Genomic DNA, 22,581 nt, shown 5'->3' on the forward strand with positions numbered 1-22,581 from the left:
GATGATTTTAAAAGTTACATATTAACTTTCTAAATTTTATAATATTCTAAGTTATGATCTAAGCAAAAAAAAATGAAATAAATATGCAAATCACCTTACATGTCTTCAAGTACAATACAGCAAAGATAGATTACATGATAGGTAATAATTTGTCAGAGTGTCATCCTGACATGCCAAGGTTGCAGGTACAATCCCTAGTCAGGGCACAAACAAGAATCAACCAATGATGATGGGTATGAGTAGAGCAACAAATAGATGTTTCTCTCTCCTTTCCCCCCCTTCTCTGTCTCTAAAATTCAATAATTATTTTTAAGAAAATAAGAATTAATTATTCAGAGAATTTAATCAGAAAAAAAAGTTGTTTGAAAGTTGATTTGATTAATATTTTGGCCTTAAAATGGAATGACACAACAAGAATCTTATGTATAAAAACATGGTGACAGTTATTGATGGCTAAAATGAAGTATTCTGACATTTTAAAATTAAGATGAACATTTTGGCCATCACACTGATCACTCTCCAATCTTAAAGCTGAAGTGCTTCCTTTGTGTTACCAAATTATGACAATACCAGCTTCTGTCTTATACTGAAAGGGACATTTCAAGGGGTTGACAACTGATCCTCAGGAATCTGAAAGGAAATATCAAGAAGGTGTTACTTATACATATGGGAGTCTTCCAGGAAGACCAGGGGAATTGGTGAGGTTCACTTTAGCTGGAAATTCACTTAATGCATTCTGTCTTTCTCCCCAGTGTCTACACAGAAATGATTTAGGGATATCGGCTGCCATGTCTTGATTTAGCACTAAGATCTTAATCACAATAAAACCCCTGCCTGGGCAGACCTTTCCTGTTATTCTCATGAAAACCTCAGCAATAACAGGCACTTAATTCTTCACAATTCTCACAGAACTACTGCGTGGTTTTTCTCTTTTTGAAATTTAGATTTAGACACGTTGGAGATAAGTAAGGTCTGATGCTTTTGCAAGCAGGTGCAAAGAAACCCGACAAAAAGTGGAACTGCAGAGGGCTGTAGAGCAGTGTAGGTTGAAGCAATCAATTTTATCGCAGTATACTCTTTCTGCTGCTGCTAACAGCTGCTCAGAAGCTAGCAGGGAAGCCACCCTGCTGAGCAGATTTGAGTCAGAGGATGGAAAATCCACCTCATTTCCAGGCTGAAGGGTCCTACATTAAAAGATCATAAAGCTAAAGTCATTTAAATAGTAGCTCCAGGGGCACATTAATGTTGCCTTCTTACAAAATGTCTGTTAATACAAATCTCACACAAGTTCCTTGTCACTTTAACATTCAACACACCATATAGCAGGTTTTATAACTTGGATTTCTCCTTCAGACATTGGTGCTCTCTCTCTCTCCTTTCTCTCTCTCTCTTTCTCTCTCTCTCTCTCTCAGACACACACACACACACACACACACATACCATTTGATTAAATGAAAAGCATGCCATCTTATTTAAACATGTGGATTTGAAACTTTTACAAAATATTTAAAGAACTGAAATGGACTATTCAGCATTTATTTTGAAAAAAAGAAAAGAAAACATTTCTTGACACACATAGTTCTACAAACGTTGTGAGCCTCTGAAATGTCTGAATTATGAATTTGGAATATTTCTGTCCTGGAGAAATGTCTTAGAGGATGAAATTTGGAATATAAATTGACCTTTGAGAAGTGCACTGAGTTAGAGGGCTGGATGCATGACAACTTATGAGTGTGCTACAGTCTTCATAAACTGATCCCAATTGAGTCAAGACTGTTTCTGCTGCTGACAGTAGGGTGTTCCCTCGAGAAATGCAACTTATGGGTGCTTTACTGTAACTGTAAACTACTGGAGAAAATTGAAGAGAGTGGAATTTATAAACGTCTGGCAGCTCAAGGATCTGGTTTGAATGCCAAGTAGCAGCTGAGACAACTGTGGAATAGCTTTGCATTCCCAAAGGAGATAGGATTAAAAAAAAAAGCTAGGTTCTTTTTTACCTTTCTGAGAATAGAGAATACCAGCGCTTTTCAACAAGATGATTACATTTTAGTTTAAAATGAAATAAGTGATAATGTTACACAGGACAAGTTGAAAGGCTGAATTTATAATCAAGATGTCCGTCTAAATGGAATTACATAAATCTGGCTATATAGTGTGTGAATTATTAAAGTTATATCCTAAAGATAGCATATCTGAATACTGGTCTCTAATATTATTCTATTTTGTGCAGTACAGACATTAGTGTGGGCAAATTTTACACAGGATTTTTTTAAGTGTCCCCATAATATAAAAGTAGTAGCATGATTTTAATTTAAGCGATGATTGCTTTTATTAAATTAATGAAGTCTTAAACATTATATATTTATGTAGAAAACTAGAAGATCAATATAACTCATCAGTTGCTCAAAATATAGGATTAAAAGATAATTGTGACATCATAATATATTTCCTGACATTTCAATTTTTATCATTTTACTTTTTTCTTATTGTTTTAAATTAAACTTAGTAGGGTCACTTTGATCAATAAGGATACATAGGTTTCATGTAAACATCTCCATAGCATTTGAATCATTGATTGTGTTAAAATTTTTTAAAGTTAGGAATTAATTATATATTTTTAAAAAATTATTTATGGAAAGAAATGGATGTGATACCTGGAGCTAGAATTTTTCTAAATGTTTTTTTTTATTTTAAACTGTTTCCTTATTTTATTGTGATATAACTGATATGTAGAGGTACAATTTGAATGATTTGCTTAGATAGAATCTTAGTAACCTCGTTATGAAGAAAATCAAATTTATTTTAATGCATATTCTATTTTTTCAGCTTTGTTTTTTTTTTTTAATTATTATTTTTTGTGTGTTTTTTTTTAATTTATTTATTCATTTTAGAGAGGAGAGGGAGAGACAGAGAGGAGAGACAGAGAGAGAGAAGGGGGGGAGGAGCTGGAAGCACCAACTCCCATATGTGCCTTGACCAGGCAAGCCCAGGGTTTCGAACCAGCGACCTCAGCATTTCCAGGTCGACGCTCCATCCACTGCGCCACCACAGGTCAGGCCTATTTTTTCAGCTTTGAAACAGCAATCAGAACTTCCTGGAGATGTCTCTTCAGTTTCAAAGCCATGAATCAGCTTTTGGCTAAAAACAGAGCATCTTATTTAGGGAAACCTCCCTTGGATGAAAATATGTGATGTCTTTGGTACAAACAAGGTGTTACAAGAACTGGCCACAGACTGGTACTGGGGGTTTGTGTCCTGCACAGTGAGTCAGCATTCATTCTTCCACTCTGCCCATCTGCTCTTGTCCTTACTTCCTTGTATCGAAGCCTTGTATGGAGGTCTGTTCCTATAGTTCATCAGCAAGGCAGCAGCTGTTAGACTGTTTTCCTGAGGATGAATAAACCTCAAGCCTGAAACTTCACAGAAAAGGAAATACTAATTTGTAAACATCATCACCCTTCAATCATGCTGTGATTGAATCATGGGGAAAACCCAAAGTGATGTGTAAACACACCAGCATGCAGAAGTGTTCCCTATTTCACACCTTTTGTTCCATATTAAGGAAGAGCAGATTCCAGATGCTTATGTTATTTCCATCTTAACCCCACACATTTTGAAAATTACAAAGGGGCAGGGTGGAAAGCAAAAATACTTGGGTACACATGATGCTTACCATATGTACACGATTTCAAGTATTTTTCAACAAGCATTAAAATATTCCAGAAATTTCAACATTTTTGCCTCAAAAAATGCCTATTCCAAACTGGCTTTCATACCTTGAAAACCATGTGTTCTCCAACCTATGTCTTAATTAGCTTGACAAATATAGTCCAGAGGGGTTTGGTAGAAAGCCTGAGAATTCTGGGCACACTGTGAAAAGTTTATTCTCATAAAATTAGCACAGTCACTTAGATGCATATGGCATAAGCATATGATTTGGCACACAGCAGGTACTTAGAAATGATATTTTATTTGAATTAGCTCAATGACAAATGCCATATGATTGATACTTTACAATTGTCAGTGATACCCGACCGCTGCCATTCTACATCCTTCAAAAATATATACTCATTAAAGCTTAAAGATTCATATTTTTCACAAGGGAAAATTGCAAAACAGACAGCAAGGAGAACATTTCACCACGAATAATGAAGATCTTCTTAAATGATCCTATATACAATGATGAAGAAATATACAGTAAAAGACCACCAATGAAACACAACTTAAAGTTCCTAAAACTCACGAAAACCCCCGAAGTATGTTCCCTACAGCTTTGCCCTGCAGAAATACCTGCCATTGTTCTTGTTTCAATAGTTACATGTATGTGTTTTCAGAGCGTCCTTGTATAAAGAAAATCCCTTATCCAGAATGTGCAATAATTTCTAATTTGGCCTTCAGAATCTCTTTTGGTGAAATAGATATGTTTAGCTTTTCGCTATAGATTAAAAGTTATAATAGATAGTTTTTAAAGAGTGTGTACCATTTTGGTGAAGTCCTAAACAAAATGCACAGTGTTGTAATCACACTCATGATTGGGTGGCACAGGAATACCCCTTCAGCAGGGACACGACGGAAAATCACCCACAGGCCTAGTGGCCTATTATATAAATAAAGATTTCAAGCATACTCTAAGGCAGCTCAACAAGACCAAACAAGAAACATTCAAAAGATATCATAGGCTTGAAATGAAGAAAAAGAATGAAAAGACAAAATCAAAACAAATACTCCAAAAGATCAAGTCATAAAACCCAATGTGAGATAGTATTAAAAAAAAATGAGATAAGTTACAAGTATGGCCCTGAATGGGTAGTTCAGTTGTTTAGAGTGTTATCCTGATGCACCAGGGTTACAGGTTTGATTCCCAGTCATGGCGCATGCAGGAATCAACCAATGAATGCATGGATGAGTGAAGAAACAAATTGATGTTACTCTCTCTCTCTCTCTCTCTCTCTCTCTCTCTCTTTCTCTCTCTCTCTCTCCATCTTTCCCTTCTTATATCTCTCTGAAATCAATCAATAATTTTAAAAAAAGGAAACAACTAGTATGTAGTCTACAGTGGTAATATTGATCTGGTATTGCCAATGGCATGAAGATTATCAAATGAAATAAGATAAAATGTTTTATATCCTCAGTAATGGATAACAAGACAGGAATCCAAATTATAGCTATAAATAATCTATCTTAAAGTTATAAGTTGTTTTAAAAAATATACAGTATTTGAAGTTTTTGTATAGAAAGACTATTTATAATCGTATTAGGTATATATCGAAAACAGTTAAATTAGTCTGACAAAAGTACAGTTAAATAAAGATTTTAAATTTAAAAGTGATCTGTCTGTGGCATCCTCTATTATAATGTATGCTAAATTCCATGCCACTAAATAATTTATAAAAAATAGTTTTGATTTTCTGCTCTATAGTAATACTATTTATATTCATAATAACTAAAGGAAAAACAGAAAAATTATGGCATTTAAGCCTATTTAATTGATCATTGAATAGGACATGATAAATGACATAAAAGTCAGAATGAAAGCCAAGATAAAGATAAGAGCAGGGGGGTGAATAGAGTGTTTTGGGTTCATTTTAAATGAAACAGGATTTGAGAGACAAAATATGGTTAAAGTAGCTTTTTAAAGAAACTCTTTTCTTTGGTATTCCTGAGCAAAATAGATATAAAAATACTCAGTCAATCCTGAAAGAGAAAAACTTATCTCTTTATTCTAGAGCTCATTTTTCTGTCTTGGTGGTTAACACCTTGTAGTTGCTTTATTGTTGTTGTTTCTGTTTTGTTTTTGTTTTTGTTTTTTGAGATGAGGGGAGATAGGATAGAAAGACAGACTCCCACATGCATCCAACTGGGATCCACCTTGCAACCCCAACTGGGACTGATGCTCGAATCAACCAAACTATCCTCAGCACCTGAGGCTGAGGCTCGGACCAATTGAGCCATTGGCTGTGAAAGGGAAAGAGAGAAAGAAGGGGGAGAGGGAGGGGATAAGAAACAGATGGCCACTTCTCATGTGTGCCCTGACATGAGATCGAACCTAAGGTTATAGTAGATATTTTTTAATGTTTTCCTCCATACCTGGACTATTACTACTGTGGTTATCTTTAATTTTTCAACCTCTAATCATGAACACATACCTTACTGCTTAATGTCTTAAATAAACACTATTCCAAATCATCATCAACATGTTTTGAGAAGTTGCTGTAGTTTGGTCAAGAATTTAAACAGAAAACGTGATTATGATGCTGATGCTACCCAAGAAAATAAAAATGAAGCAAATATGATTATGAATTTGAGTGAAAACTTTGAGATTCCTGATATATTCTACCTTTTTTTCTAGGGTACCATTGTTCAAGAGCTTACTATATGCAGGACCATATATTAAATATCTCCCACAGATGATCTTCAACCTTCTGAAAAATCATTATTGTGTTTGCTACTAACTGGTAGAGAGAAGTATTGTCAATATTGGAAACATTGTATCTGTTCTTTCTTTTACTAATCATTGCTGATGTCTCACCATCACCACCTTATAGAATTGTAGGTTGACTTTTCTTTGGAAAATACTTCAGAGTTGTAAAAGTTGTCTCACTTTCCATAAATAAGAAAAAATAATTTTACATTCTCCCATTCTGTTCAGTATGTGACTCTTTAAATTATAAACAGCTATTCCTGTACTTGCAGGTTTCATTCAGGCCTAACTTCTCTGTAACAATAAAAACAGCCCAAGAAGGCCTAGCACAAAAATCATATTTAGTGAGTATCTGAATGATCCATCATAAGAATATTGACGTTTCCCTTAAAATGATTCTCTTTTCAATAAGAAATATGATTCTTACACTTACACACAGTTTTTATGATTGTGCTATTAAAGGCATAAATGTCTTTTTTTTTTTAAAAAAAAAAAAAGGTACTTTATATCACCCAAGCAGCACACTACAATTAAGTTCTTAAAAATCCTCCTTGAGTATTTTAATAACATATTTTGAAATTTTTCATCCAACTTTTACCTTGTAATTACAATGATATTTCAGTTGAGGAGAATTTCTTGGCTGTACCTAATTCTTTCATATTTAATTTATATTTATTTGGATTAAGACACTGTTAAGCCCTTTACTGAAATTTCACAGTAGATTGAAAAAGAATTTCTCAAAATGCCTTACAAAATTGGAGAGTGTCTGAAAAGTGAAAGAATCAAAATTCATAAAACCTAGGTCATAATGAAAAAACTAGTATTCTACTAAGTCAAATTTACCTGTAGCACTCTATGAATATTTTCTCTGCAGAAAGTGTCACAGTTTCTTATTATGAAAATTTATATTGTCGCTGTTATTTTCAATATAAATGTGTTTCCCTGAATTCTTACTCATGTAATCCAGACTTAAGCAAATACATGTACAAAGAATATGAGAAATAATAAGATGGCTTTATCTTATCTCCATGATTTTAACCTAGTAGGTGTGATTGAACAGAGAAATGGTAACTTCCAATGACAATTATGTAATATGAAAGTGTTGCCTGACCTGTGGTGGTGCAGTGGATAAAGCATTGACCTGGAAATGCTGAGGTCACCGGTTCGAAACCCTGGGCTTGCCTGGTCAAGGCACATATGGGAGTTGATGTTTCCAGCTCCTCCCCACCTTCTCTCTCTCTCTCCCTCTCTGTCTCTCTCTCCCTTTCTCTCTCCTCTCTAAAATGAATAAATAAAATTAAAAAAAAAGAAAGTGTCAAGAACCTTATTCTGCTTAAAGTTGCCAAAATATAAATAGCCTAGCCAAAATACCAAATACTAACTATGATGAATTTGTCTTACTTTTAGCCTAACCATAAGGTGGTATTAAATATTTAAATAGAGATGTATTTATATGTATATATGTGTGTGTATCAAATTTAGAGATGCAAACTTAAAATATTTTGATTAAGTGTTAAAAGATTTTATTTATAAGGTACAGTAATACAATTTAGTAGAATTTTACCACATTTTGTTCTACTCTACTCTCTTTTTTGGAAATAACTCAAATTAAATTACTTGAAAAATCTCTTTACAAATGATCAAATAAAAGAGAATTACTAAACTTAACTTATTATCCATTAATATTAAATGATATTCAAAAATAAAATTATAATATTTCCAATTTTTAGATTGAAAAAGAAAGACACAAGTTAAATATTTCCCTTCGATCAAAGTGCCATGAACTTGAAAGGATTTGTAAAGTGGAAACAGGTGTAGTCGACTGTTGGAGTACTTTTAAAATTGTTTGACACATTACAATAGTATGATTCAAAACTGAAACTTGACATTACAATAAGCATTGGAAGATCATAAATCACTTGAAACAGCACACTGCAGTTTTTACTTTTCATACACTGGAAGTATTTTATAATACTTTGCATTTTTAATATGAGAACACTTATTTTTGTCATTATTATGATATTATTATGTATTAGAAAACAAAAATAATACAAAGTTTAAATAATAAAATAAAAATTTAATTGTGATCCTATATATTTCATATATTATATATAATTCTATACTGTTTTTAAGTCAACTAAAGAATTTTTTCACTTTGGTATATTTTAAGTATTTTATTAAAAGCTGGACATTTTGAATAATGATTTTAAGTGGGCTTCATAAACATTCACATTTTATAGTTTGTTACATTTAAGCATGACTAAAATAAAGAAATTAAAACTTCATTTAGAACAGAAACTTTCACACTAATTTTGTTTTTGCAAGAAAACACAATTGCATTTAGAAGTTAATAATTTCACTTTTTACAATGGTATTTTTTTTCAGAATCCCGTATTCTTCCCATGGAGAAACAATCTCATACCAACTTGATTTATTCTCATAATCTCATAATAACACTATGAGTAGAAAATAATCTAAACCAGAAAATGTCATACAGGATGCTGGCTCCTTCCCTGCTCTGTTCACAACTTTAGGAGTGATGATCCTACTCCCAGTACTTTTCAAAAATAGTCTGGCTGAATACTGAAGGTTGGTTCATAATAGCTTTAAAATAACTTGTTTTTGAACTTCTGTATAAGTAACAAAAATAAATTAAAGGCCCTGGCCAGTTTCTCAGTGGTAGAGCATCAGCCTGGCATATGGAAGTTTCGGGTTCAATTCCTGGTCAAGTCACACGGAAGAAGGGACCATCTGTTTCACCATCCCTTTCTCTCTCTCTCTCTCTCTCTCTCTCTTTCTCTTCCCCTCCTGCAGCCATTTTGCCATCAAAAAGCGATATTTTAACATGAGCCAGAAATGTTTTATCAATAAAAAGTTTTAACAGAGCAATTTACTTTAGGTTAACCCAAAGGGTGTCTGAAAACTTTTTTCTTGACATACACATTATATCCAATTCTCAAAGAAATAATGCAAATATTTTCAACATTAACTATATACTTTTCAATGTTAAATTGTTATAGGTTTTTCCCCTCTAGTCCAAAAATTTCTACTGTTTTTTTCAATTCCCTCATCTCTTTTTTATTCCTAATTCCACTTCAGTCAGTTAAATATATATTAATATTAAGAGTAAAACTCATATAGATAGTTATCTTTAACATTGACCTATGCTTTCCTTATGCTTAACATTATTAACAATATATGCTATTACTTGATTTTTTTCTATTATCTAAGGATTTCCTTTATGTTGTGAAGTTTTCAAAATGTAAATACATTTTATAGATTGACATCATCCAAATGATATCTAGCAGGAAAATATATAGCACACAATTCTTTAAAAAGCGTACAAAAACAGCTGGGACTTATAATACAAATAAAGAAAAAGATGAAGGACATATACAAATAGTAAGATTCAAGAAACACATAAATCTTTACAAAGTTTTATCATAACTCAGACAGAATGCTATCCTTTCAAAACCCGCCAGATCACGCCAGACATCATACCCAGTTTTAAAACTCAGGTGCTTTGAAGTTATCTTTGAAGTCCTCTCAGCTTTGGAGAGTTGGTCACTCCTCAGATCACAGCAATGCATGCCTTATTTCTATATTGTCCTATTGTTTCCCTATGTCAATGGCATAATTTCATTTCCTATACTAGACTATCTGAAATGTTAAACATTTTCTGCATTAAAAGTTTAAATTTATAAAAATGAATGATATAGAGTAAACTAAACTTTCTAGATTGCAAAGAGAAATATTTTTCTTTCAAACTACTATCCTCTTCAAATTCTCTCTGTCTACTTAGTTTTGCTAGCCTGCAAATGAGATTTTGGCCAGAATGTATAGCTTTTCACATAGTAATTTTGTATTCATGTATTTAAAAACTGTTCCAAATGTCTACAGTGTGCCAAGCACTGTTCTAGATGCTTAGATACATCAGTAACCAACAAAAGATTCCTAACAAATTTATTATCTAGTTGGGGAAAAGTATGAAAAGTGAGTAATTCTATGAAAAAACAGAGTGAAATAATTAAACATGGTGAAGGTCCAGTTTGCAAGTGGGAAGCAGTAGGGAAGGTGTAAGGGGTGGGTGGGTCCAAATTTAGTAATAATTGTAGTAATCAGGGCCTCATGGATACGGTGATAATTAGACAAGATGGTGAGTTGAGCCAAACTATTATCTGGGTGAAGAACATACAGAACACATAGAGCAAAACTTTAAAAGAAGAACATGTCTTTTATGTTCACACAACATCAAAGAAGCCAGCGTGCCGAGATTGATTGAGCATGTGTGGAAATGTGTAAGGAGAGCCAGAGAAGAAGGGCAGGTAACAGAGCATAAGAGACTGTCTTGGCCATTTTCTAGGCTTCATTTCTTAATCCAAGTGAAATGGAGCTATGACATGACCTGACTTATATTTTAGAAGGATAACTCAGTATCCAAGCAAGAGATGATGGTGGTTCAGACAAAATGGTAACAGTGGAGGGTATGTTCTGGAGATAAGGCCACCATTATTTTCTAACAGATTTAATATAGAACTTGAGAAAAAGGAAGGAGGATAAGTATTACCCCAAAGGTTTCAGCTTTGACAACAGGAAGAATGGAAGTGAGACAAATGTCCAGGAGATGAGGAAAAGGGAAAGATCAAATTTGGGAGAGAATATTTGGAAATTTTAAAGTTTTATACATGTCACATTTCTGATGTCTATTAGCTAAATAGAGATGTGGAGTAGGCAATTAGATATGTGAGTCTATAGTTTAAGAGCATAATCAGGCCAAGAGATTTTTTTAAAACTGGGTCGTCATCAGCATATAGATAATCTTTAAAGTTATGAGACTGGATGAGAGCACCATGGATTTGTGGTTTAAAAAAAAAAGAAAACAAAAGTACAAAGACTAAGCTCAGGGACATGGCAATGTTAATGGCTCAGATAAGGGAAGGAATAGAGAGGTAACTAACTGAGGATAAGCAGCCAGTGAGTTAGGAGGAAAGCCAATCAAGTGCAGTGCCCTGGAAGCGAAAGGTTCAAAGACAATTTAGAAAGAGAGAGACCAACTACACCAAACGTTGCTCATACATTCATTATTTTCAGTAAAAGTGGCCAGATAGCATTAGAATTCAGACATAAAGCCGGAATTACCTTTTGTTCTGAAAACTGGTGATCAAAATACCAACCAGCATAACTTTGAAATGAAAAGGTCTATCAAAAATTATAAGGTTGCTTTTAGTATCTCTGCTGTCTTCTGAAATGCTGATTTTAGCAAAGATACTATCATCCCATATGTTGACATGTCCGAATTGAATTTCAGCAGCCAATGTTTCTATTGTATTGGTAGCTACTGAATTTAAATCTACAACTTTTAGCATCCTCTAAATGCTTTTTTGCTCTTGAATAGAAAACAAGTTAAAGTAAAAAAGAAATATTTAGCTCATTCTTTAGTCTCTGAAACATTATAGACTTTTTCAACATATGTGTGATATCTTATTTATGGTTATGGCTGACTCCAGACAACTGACTGCATTTAATCCTCCTATTATTACCACTGGGAACAGTACATAAGTGCATACTTTAAACTGTCCCCCTAATATTGAAGCCAAAAATACTCTAACAAAACTGTGACACAATAAAGGATGTCTGCCAAATACCAATCAATCATTCTCCAAAGGGATCTTTTGGGGACGTTGCAGATAAAACCCTTCCTAAGTGCTTTATGAATACTGGAGTTTTTTAAAAGAAAGGTCTAACTAAAGACATTCTTAGACCTTTAAAAGCATGAATTCATAATTGGCATCAAACTTCACTGATACTCTCCATCTTACTCGTCCTAAACCCAAAGTATTCTGACAATATCTTGTCATATCAGAAAAGACTACATAATTGGATTTTACAATAATCGTTCTAGCTTTCACTTTAAAACATTTAACAATTCAGTCTAATCATTTAAAAATCTGTTAAAATCAAAAAGGTTTTCAAACCATGAGTTTTGTTATAAAATTATTGTAACTTTTAGTAAAATAAAGATGATTTTTTTATAAAAGTCATGGATATAATACAAAAAATAGTCATTTCATTTTAATAAGAAATAATACTACTAATTATTAACTTTATGGTGCAATCAGTCTAAAATGCTTTAAATACATATCTCAATCAATTTTCAATCAATCTTTGATTTAGATACAATTGTGCTTACTCTATGGATAAGCAATAACCTTGATCTTATCAAATCTAATGCTTGTAAGTGTATACTACCTCTTGGAAAGGCACTGTGATATTTTAGCCCTGGATAATGAGTGTCAGTCCTGGACATAACTCTTTATATTGATATCATCTTTAGAAATTCACCTAGCCACATAAAAGTTGAACTCCTTCATCAGTAAAACAATGACTTTTTCCCCATATAAATTGTCTTTTCTTTTAAGTGCATTATAATTGAAAAAAATATGTAATGTAAAACTATAATGTTAAAAAAAAATCCAGACATTGCTAAACTTTACTCTGGCAACATTGCTAGTTATATTAGCCATAAGTTGCTAAAGAAATAGAACCCATAAGTTGTATACACAGGTAGAGAGAGGTTTATTTTAAGAAATCGTCTCATGTAATTGTGGGAGCTGGCAAGTCTAAAATCTGCATGGCTGTTCAGCGTGCTAGAGACCCAGGGAAGAGTTGTCTTTTTGAGTCCAAGGACACTCCTCCAGGGCAGAATTCCTTCCTATCCAGGGGACCGAACTCTTTTCTCTTAATGTCTTCAACTGATTGGATGAAACCCACCCATATTATAGAATAAAATTTTCTTTACTCTTCTTCAATAATCCATTTCATATTCCCTTAATAATCAGCAGGCAATTTAGCTGATCATGATTTTTTACCTGGTAGGATACCCCAAGTCTTCATTCCTGAATGGTCTGAGTAATTAGTTCTACCTTAATTGGGTTGTAGTTTTCCATTGACTTTAGTCACAGGTGTGGCAATACTAAGAGATGTTCTAAGGAATCTCTTAGTATTGCCATGCCTGTGACATACTGTTTCAGTCCAATTTCCTCCTTGGTTATCAAGATCAATCATCCAGCCACTACAGTGAATGCCTCCTTTGCCCATTGATTCAAAGGCATGAGGACCCAGAGAGACTGGGTGCCGATTTTAATTTCCAGTTCAATGGAAACATTTTTGTGTCGCTGAGTGAAAGTGTTCTCCCTTTGGAAATCAGACTACGAACCATCAAAAGCATATAGGCAGGAAGCAAAACCTTTACTATGACTTCTTGACAGTAATAATGAGTGGTCACCAGTCCCATTTCTACCTCTTAAATCCTGGATCCATGAATCTTTATAGTGAGAGAAGTCACACACATACGTGGAATACTGGTTTAGAATATATACAAACTCCTGAAGAGCCTCACCGTGGCCATGTGAAGTGCTGCCACCTAACTGGCACTGTAATTGAATCTTCAAAAGGCCTTTTCACCACTGTATCAAGACAGGTGTTTCAGGATGGCTGGATCATGGTAAGACCAATGAATTCCATAAGCACGAGCCCTTTACTGTATGTCATTTGATATGAAATAAGTCCTTTGACCGCAATCCTGTGGAACCATGAAAGTATATAGATAAAGCATTCTGTGAGTCCACAAACAGTAGTTTTGGTAGAAGCATTCCATGCAAAGAAGGCAAATGTGTATCCAGAGTGTATTCTAGTATGAATACACTAGATCCTTCCACCATAGAAGTGACCCACAGAGGCGGATTAAGGTTGGTTGAGGCTCCGGGTACAGAAGAAAATATTGGGCCCCTTAAAAAAAAGAGAGAGAGAGAGAGAGAGAGAGAAAGACAGGGAAAATAAAAGTACATGTTAAACATATTTTTAAATAAATAAAAAATATTATATACTATTAATGTTAAAATTGCACATATGAAACCAAACTTGGTGTCATTAGAAAAAAGTGTAAAATTGGGGTTTTGCAGGGCCCTTCAGAAGTCAGGACCCAAAGCACGTGCCCAGTGCGTCCACCGTTAAATCCGCCTCTAGTGACTCAATATAATCAACTTGCCCCGTATAGCTGGCTGATCACTCCCGGAAATGTTACTGTAACAGAAACTCAGTGTTGGTCTCCGCTGCTGGCAGAGTGGATACTCAGCAGTGGCTGTGGGCAGGTTGATCTTCTCCATCCCTGTGTCAACTGAAGGTTGTGACCACAAGTCAACACGAATGGGAGTCCCAAATCCAGGTGACTGTAAAGGTAGACACTTTATTCAGTTAAAACAGCTCAATTGTGACAGCACAGTTATAGAACAGCTCCAAAGTGTTACAGCTCAATTATGATACAGCATGGCTGAGGAACAGCACGGCTGTGAGGCGACTCTGGGGCAAGGATCCGATTCACTCCACACTGGCTCCCTTCACTCAGTGTTGCACCTCAGCCCCTCTCTGGAGAGACAGCTCCACTCAATGCAGCCTCACTCTGCTGAGACAGCTTCAGTGTTAGAGCTCTGAACAGGGAGATGGAGTCTTCTGTGAAAACTGGAAATGCACTCCTTGCGCCAGAGGGGGGCTGACTTATATACAGAGAAGGCCCTGCCCTGGTCCATGATTGGTCTGTCCTCATACAAAAGAGGACTCCAAAGCCTCACAGTTTGATTGGTCCGAAAAACACTATCCTTATTGGTCAGAATGGACCAACTCTGCTTAATTGTTGAAGATGCAAATGAGTAGATAGCTATGCAACTCCAGTTGGATGGGGAAGGCCCCAGTCTTATCAGTCAAAGTACAATTCCAGGAATTCCTCTACAAGATTCATCTCAGATGGCAGAAGGTTTGCAGCTCGGTGCATCTTTTCCCTGAAGTGAAGAGAGTGTGAGTCTCTTGTTTAGCAATGACTACTAAACTCTGTTCATAAATTTGAGCCCAGTAAGCCACCAGGAACCCTCCTTAACAGAAATATTGATTCTTGGGGTTGACATCTGCCACCATGTTCCTTTAATTCCTAAGCTCTTTGGACACTGATGGGTTGGTTAGGAAAACAGGCTGACTGGTATCCACAAAATTGGTCATCCTATCTACTTAAATATTAAAATCCTCTTCTGTTGAGGTCACTCTTTTGTGAGCAGTCAGACAAACTACAAATGCTTTTACACTTTGCACTCATTCAGAGAGGCCTACCCACAGGTCCTATACCTCTTTCGTAGATCTCTTAATCATTAATTTTACAATCATGCTCCTTCCAGGTCCCTAATCTTCTAGCCAAACCATTGTCCACAACCTATTAATTGATAGCCAGTCACGTATCTAATCACTTCTCCTCCCAAGAAAAAGTAACAAACAGAGGCAATGCTCAAAATTCTTCCAACTAGGAAGATTTCCCCCTCACCATTGTCTCTCAAGGATATCCCAGAAACAAGCTATAGTGCTATAATTATCCACTTCCAGGTTGTGCCTGCGTATTGTCTAAACCCACCTGTAAAACCAGGTCCAGGTTTTTTCTTTCTATTTCAATTGACCATAGAGAACTCCCCATGAGGTCGTAAGTGAAGGCTGGGAGAGATAAGGTCATGTAACAGGAGTGGGAACCATGAGCATTTGAGCCACGTCTTCATGGAACTTATTTGTGTTTTCAAAGCATGCTTGATCCCAATCCCATATGCACTACTTGGCATTGATGTATTACAATCAAATAAAAGTGTAAAGAAGAAATTTCCAACATTATTGAGTATTTTAAAATGTGGGTCTTTGAAAAATAAGCTTGCAGTTTCTAATTTCACTAAATTGAAATCCAATAATCTAGTATATTTGTTTCTCAAAAAGAGCATGGATGACGGTGGCTTAGCTCCTCTGGATGTAAAGGTGTAACAGAGGAGAGAGGTGCCTCACTAAATCTCAATTAATAACCCTATTGAAGCTAAATTATTGGCTTCTGCCAGTCTAGGGGAATTTCATTATCAGAACTGAAATAAGCATAGTAAAAGCTACGACTGACCAAAGGAACGATTGTGTCAACTCATGGTGTGAAGGAGGTAAGAGCTGTCACTGTAAGGGAATAGCTCTTTAGTCTGCTTTGCTGTTGAAGAGTTTCAAAGAAACTTTCTTTCTATTTAAATAACCAGGGAATTAATTTAGCTAAGGGAGAAGCATCTAATCATTGCGGTTATGCTTCTACGGACTGAATTTTGCCAGTGCAGTGTAATTCTCCTAGAGAGTTTTATAGAATGAGAATGTAGGTCAGTGTTTTATATTACTGGCCTCTCATAAAAACAAAGTAATGTAATATTCCCTCTTTGCTGAAACTGAAGACCAGGAAGTTAATAATTTTGTGGCAAAGTTTATAATTTTATTTTCCAGACATGTTGCTCTTTTGGTCTTGTGATTCTTCTCCCACTTCAATGTTTTGGCTAAGTAAGATATATATTTTTTAATTTTTTTAAATTGACTTAGAGAGAAAGAGAGAGAGAGAGAAACGTTGATTTGTTTGTTCCACTTATTTATGAATTCATTGGTTGATTCTTGTAAATACCCTGGCCAGGGGATCTAGCCCTTAACCTTGGGGTGTCAAGACAATGCTCTAATCAACTGACCTGTTCACCCAGGGTGAGATAGATATATTTCCAACTGATGAAGGTTGAATAAATCTACTTTGGTAAAAAAAAAATTTATACATTTATAGCTAGTAGTGTTCATCTATGCAATTCCCACTTCATTGGCAATAAATTAATATTAGGTTTTCTATATGAATTTGCAATAAAAAGTTTATAAAACTAATCATTCAAAAGTCAATTTATACAGTTAAAGAAAGTAAAATCTAGACCACCAGTTTCTTTTTCTGCTTTGCACTAATTGAGGATCAACTGTTTCTTATCATTTGCAACCATTATAAGTCTATCCTTTAAAATAAAATTAGAATTGTGACACCATCTGAAAATTCTCTCTCATTAAAACTCAATTACATTATCATCAAACTGATTTGTTAAAGCTTGAAATGTTGTGTTATAGTAAAAAACATAAAGAATTTTTCATACTCTGGTATCATCTTATTCTCATTTTCAAACAAAACATTTTCTTATGTATTCAAATTAATTTGGTTAACTAACTGAAATTGATGCTTTACCCCCATTATTATATGAGCATGTTTCTTTGGGAAGTATAGAAATAGTATATGACACATACTTTAAAAAAAATTTTTTAACTAGCAAAATGTTCTTTTTTTAGAAGTATGCATTTTTTAATTTAAAAACTGAACTTCCATTCCAGGTACTTCAATCATTATTTAAGTGCAAATCGTATCTTAAAATATAGTACTTTCCTTCAAAACACAATTCTCACTTAGAAACAAAGAGTTTAAGATAAAAAATGATAAATGCAATTTATTCAATGGAGATTTTTTGTTAGGTTCATGACTTTCCTGGATGTACTTTAATTCAAATATATTTCAGATAATATAAATAAAAATAATGAATTATATAGAAAGAAAGGTAAATGCAAATTGCCAAAAACCTGAATATAGTTTTATTCTCCGTCTTATGGCAAGTTTCTCATTGACTCCGAAAGTCTCAATGGGTAATGATATTAGTAACATTCCACAAATAGGGTAGATGCGAAAATAGTTGGCCATTTTAATAACTTCTAATGAAGGAGAAATAGCTCTAACATCTTTGAATCATGCCTAAATTATACATATGATGGAAGAATTTTGTTAAAATTTTAAAAGATTGAAGTTCTGTCCCACTGTATTTTCTCCTGGATCCAGCAATGAAATGATCTGTGTTTAATATTAAAAAAATCTCCCTAAATTCATATACGAGGTTTCTACATTATCTTATTTCTTAAAAGATTGAGTTTTTAAAAGAAAAAAAAAAGTGTTTTTCCGTTTAATACTCTTAAAAGTAAATAAAATCATAATTATGTCACCATTTTAAAATCACCTAACAGTTTTGCCACTAAAATTTAAAACAAGCTTTAGCAGCATGAGAAAATATTGCAAGTTCTGACTATAGGTTTTCTATATCTCTCTATTTCTATGGTCTTGGACTGAAACTGCTAGCATTGTCCACTGCAGACTGGAAATATAGAACACATTTCTATTCCAAAAGGACAATAACCAAAGTGTATTGTTAAAAAATAGAAATCTAGGCCTGACCTGTGGTGGCGCAGTGGATAAAGCGTTGAGCTGGAATGCTGAGGTTGCTGGTTCAAAACCCTGGGCTTGCCCGGTCAAGGCACATATGGGAGTTGAAGCTTCCTGCTTCTCTCTCTCTCTCTCTCTCTCTCTCTCTCCTCTAAAATGAATAAATAAAAATAATTTTAAAAAATAGAAGTCTAGAGACCTTGGTCATCTGGTCAACCTTGCCTTACAGCATTTCACACAGAATGTAATTTATTCTTTAAATTGAAAAACAACTTCACAACACAATAACCCTGCCTGGTAAACCCTCAATATTTCTTGCTGCCATATGAAAGAAAGTACTCAAAGAGAGAACAGAAACATAATTAGAGTGGGAAATAATTAAGTGTGTATTTCTCTACGAACAAGTAGCAAGAAAACAGAAAGAAAGAAAATCAATTTAGCAAACTGTTTCAGTACAGAAATAGCAAACTATGTGAGAAGCAATAATCCTCAGGACAATAGCCCACAATTTTCATGAAGAATGAGACCTGATACTCAGGATCTTTTTGACAATGAAGAGATGAGCAAATACTTAATGTAAAAAAATGACTTTAATTTTCTAAAAAGAAGTTTTATAGCCTATGACACATGAATTAATTTCTAAATAAAATTTTAAAAAATAAAATAAAATAATTACCAAGTTACAGAGCATTTTCGATTTGATTAAGCTTGATGGTACTGTCAGTAACAGTAAACTAAGCTTCTACATTTAGAATTAATGATTATAAAAACCTAATCGCACGCCTGACCAGGCAGTGGTGCAGTGGTTAGAGCGTAAGACTGAGAGGCTGAGAACCCGGGTTTGAGACTCCAAGGTCACCAGCTTGATTGTGGGCTCATCAGGTTTGTGTAAGGCTCACCAGCTTGAGCCCAATTCGCTGGCTCAAGCAAAGGGTCAGCTGGCTCGAGCAAGGGGTCACTCAGTTTGCTATAGCCCCCCAGTCAAGGCACATATGAGAAATCAGTAAATGGACAACTAAGGAACCGCAAGGAAGAATTGATGTTTCTCATCTCTCTCCCTTCCTGTCTGTCTGTCCCTATCTGTCCCTCTCTCTGACTCTGTCACTGCCAAAAAAAAACCAAAAATCCTCATCTTACAGTATCACTGTTAACTTTAGATAACAGTGGCAATGGCTAACATTTATTAAATGCTGATGGTGGGCCAAATGGGTGCTGTTCTAAGTATTTTAATATTTTAGCTCATGTAAATCTTCACAAAGTAAGTTATTATCTTAACATCTTTTTATAAATGAGATAATAAAGGCACAGAGAATTTAAGTTTTTATTTATTGACGAGAGAGAGAGAGACAGAGAGAGAGAGAGAGAGAGAGAGAAAAGGGCGGGATAAGCAGAAAGCATTAACTCGTAGTAGTTGCTTCTCATACGTGCCTTGATCGGGAAAGCCCAGGGTTTTGAACCTGTGGCCTCAGCACTCCAGGTTGATGCTCCATCTACTGCGCCAACAAAAGCCAGGCAAGGCACAGAAAATTTAAATGATTCTCCTAAATGACATAGCTAGTAATATTAGAACAAATATCTAAACCCACTTCCTCTGACTCATGGGTCCACCTACTTAAACATAGTTATGTCGTAGAAGCTTGAAGAAGTCAGACCCTTGACTAGTAGCAACAAAAGCTTTAAAAATTTTTTAACTTTTTATAGTTAATTCCACTTTTTTGTTGTTGTTTTGTTTTTTTTGTTTTTTCCAAGGAAATAATTTTTAATGGGCTTTTTCTTTATAAATACACTGACGAACATGCAATGCTGCCAGCATTCGATGCAAGCCTGGGCCACAAATCTGCACACTCCTTTGCAACCGGTCCTGTGATGGTAGAACGAATCATGCAATGCTGCCAGCATTCGATGCAATCCTGGGCCACAAATCTGCACACTCCTTTGCAACTGGTCCTGTGATGGCAGAACCTTTCATCTCGCCTTTATTGTTTACTATGACCCCTGCATTATCTTCAAAATAAAGAAACACTCCATCTTTTCTCCGGTATGACTTTCGTTGTCGAATTACCACTGCTGGATGTACCTTCTTTCTGAGTTCTGGTTTGCCTTTTTTGACTGTGGCCATCACCATGTCACCCACACCAGCAGCAGGAAGTCTGTTCAGTTGTCCCTTGATCCCCTTCACAGAGATGATATATAGATTTTTGGCTCCTGTGTTGTCAGCACAGTTGATCACGGCTCCTACCGGAAGACCCAGGGAAATCCGGAATTTCGCACCTGAGGACCCACCGCGTCCTCGCTTCGACATCTTGAACGCACCGGAAAGAGAAAGAAAGGAAGTAGTTGTCTAATTCCACTTTTTTTATCCTTTTGTGATCGTGTCTATTACTTCTTCTTTTATTATATTTTAAGTACAGAATCAGATCCACCTTATAAGGATTGAATAAATATTTATTTTGATCAAGGCCATAAATGAAACTACCAAGAAAAATCCAACATCTTCCTTTTTCTGATCACTTTCTCTGTCTGTACTTTGGATGGTTCATCTGGGTACAGAACTATCATGAGGAATGTTACAATTATTTGACCAGAGGCCTGGGAACCTAGCACATCTTGCCAGGTTAAGAGCTGTACTCATCTCCACATCCCAGTGTCTTTGTGGGGATGCATGTTATCAGGACAGGAAAAGAAGAAGGGGACAGAAAGAGGTTTATCTCACCCAAAGAAGGAGAGAGTCAGCAGTCTTAAGGTCTGCCAAAACAAAATTACCACATATTCAAATGGCCTTGAAACCCTGTATATTACTCTTAATATCATGGAAGGGGAGCCTTGAAACCCTATGTGTTAAAATCAATACAAAGTTTTGAAACTAAAGTCATATAACTCCTAACACCCCAGTAGGCAGAGTGCTTAGACTAGTTGAGTTGCCCATTGGTGCCTTGTGCTAAGTGTATAGCTTTGCTTAACAAGCTGCTTGCTTTGCTTGAGCACTGCACCTTGTCTCGCTTGAATTCTTTCCCGTGAGTGTGACAAGAATCAAGGAGGGAGAAACTCTCTTAGTCTCGGGCCTTCTCTTTTGACGGTGCACATCAATTAGGTAAGATATCTTAGAAGTAAGTATAAGAGTCCCTTGGTTGACTAGATAGCCTAGTCCCAACTCACAGTGGACTAATTCCATGACTTCTCAACCTAGAAGACAAGAAAATTGATCCCTGTAAAACCCTGTACCTAACCTACATATACTTGATTAAATGTAGAAGATAGACATCCACCAAAGCCCAGCTTATTTCTCTCTCTCTCAACACCTGTTGCTGAGAAATCACACGAGCTAACACAAATTATAAAAGCCCTGATACCGTTTCCAGCCCCATATGCAAGGAACTTGAAAGCTGCCACTCTGTCCCAACAACAAAGAAACAGCTGAACAGACTAGGACATCAACAGGCCTTCTTGAAGCCATGCTTGAAATGAGGACACAGAGCAAACTGCTCCCCCTCAGACTGTAGAGACAGCCAGGCATGGACAGGAAGTCAGGGCTTCCGGGAGCAAGCTTGAAACCGCCTGGGGAACCAGTGCAGGAGTTAGAAAACTTGGACTGCTATTGATGAATTGCTGGAGGCTCAGTGCAGACAAGGTTGACAGTTAAAAAAAACTCCAGGGGTCTCCGTCATAGGGGTCCCCACACTTCTGTGAATTTGACTTCCAAGTATTCAACCAGGTTCTCACAGTAACTTTCAGAGAAAAATCCCCTCCTGCTTCCAGCCCAGGAAGGGGAAAAGAAAATGTTTCAAAATATATCAGGGTACTCAGTTCTTAACAAGGTCTGCCCTCAAGGGAAACTAGTTAACATGAACCTAAGCTGCTGGGGTGGGGTATTATCAGAGCCTAACTGACCTGTGATACTCAACTTTAGCCATCCTAGTCCTCCTGTCCCACCAAGGGGGAAGGGAAACCCTGAGAAACACTTGTGAAGTTCATCCTCCAGAGGCAAAGGCTCACTAAAAGTCCTGTTAAATCTTTCCCTCCTCTTGTAATACTTTTTTTCAAATTTGACA

The 22,581-nt window shown here is 35.5% G+C and overlaps 1 protein-coding gene across 1 annotated transcript; it reads right to left on the reverse strand.

The window, feature by feature from the left end:
• Nucleotides 1–20,282: 20,282 nt before the first annotated feature.
• On the reverse strand, nucleotides 20,283–20,861 carry LOC136311819 (large ribosomal subunit protein uL14). The gene has a single exon (XM_066241075.1). It carries the CDS (start codon nucleotides 20,832–20,834, stop codon nucleotides 20,412–20,414), a length of 423 nt encoding a protein of 140 aa, XP_066097172.1. The 5' UTR covers nucleotides 20,835–20,861; the 3' UTR covers nucleotides 20,283–20,411.
• Nucleotides 20,862–22,581: the final 1,720 nt, after the last annotated feature.

Source organism: Saccopteryx bilineata, chromosome 8 (genome assembly GCF_036850765.1).
Source record: "Saccopteryx bilineata isolate mSacBil1 chromosome 8, mSacBil1_pri_phased_curated, whole genome shotgun sequence".
Classification (NCBI taxonomy): Eukaryota; Metazoa; Chordata; class Mammalia; order Chiroptera; family Emballonuridae; genus Saccopteryx; species Saccopteryx bilineata.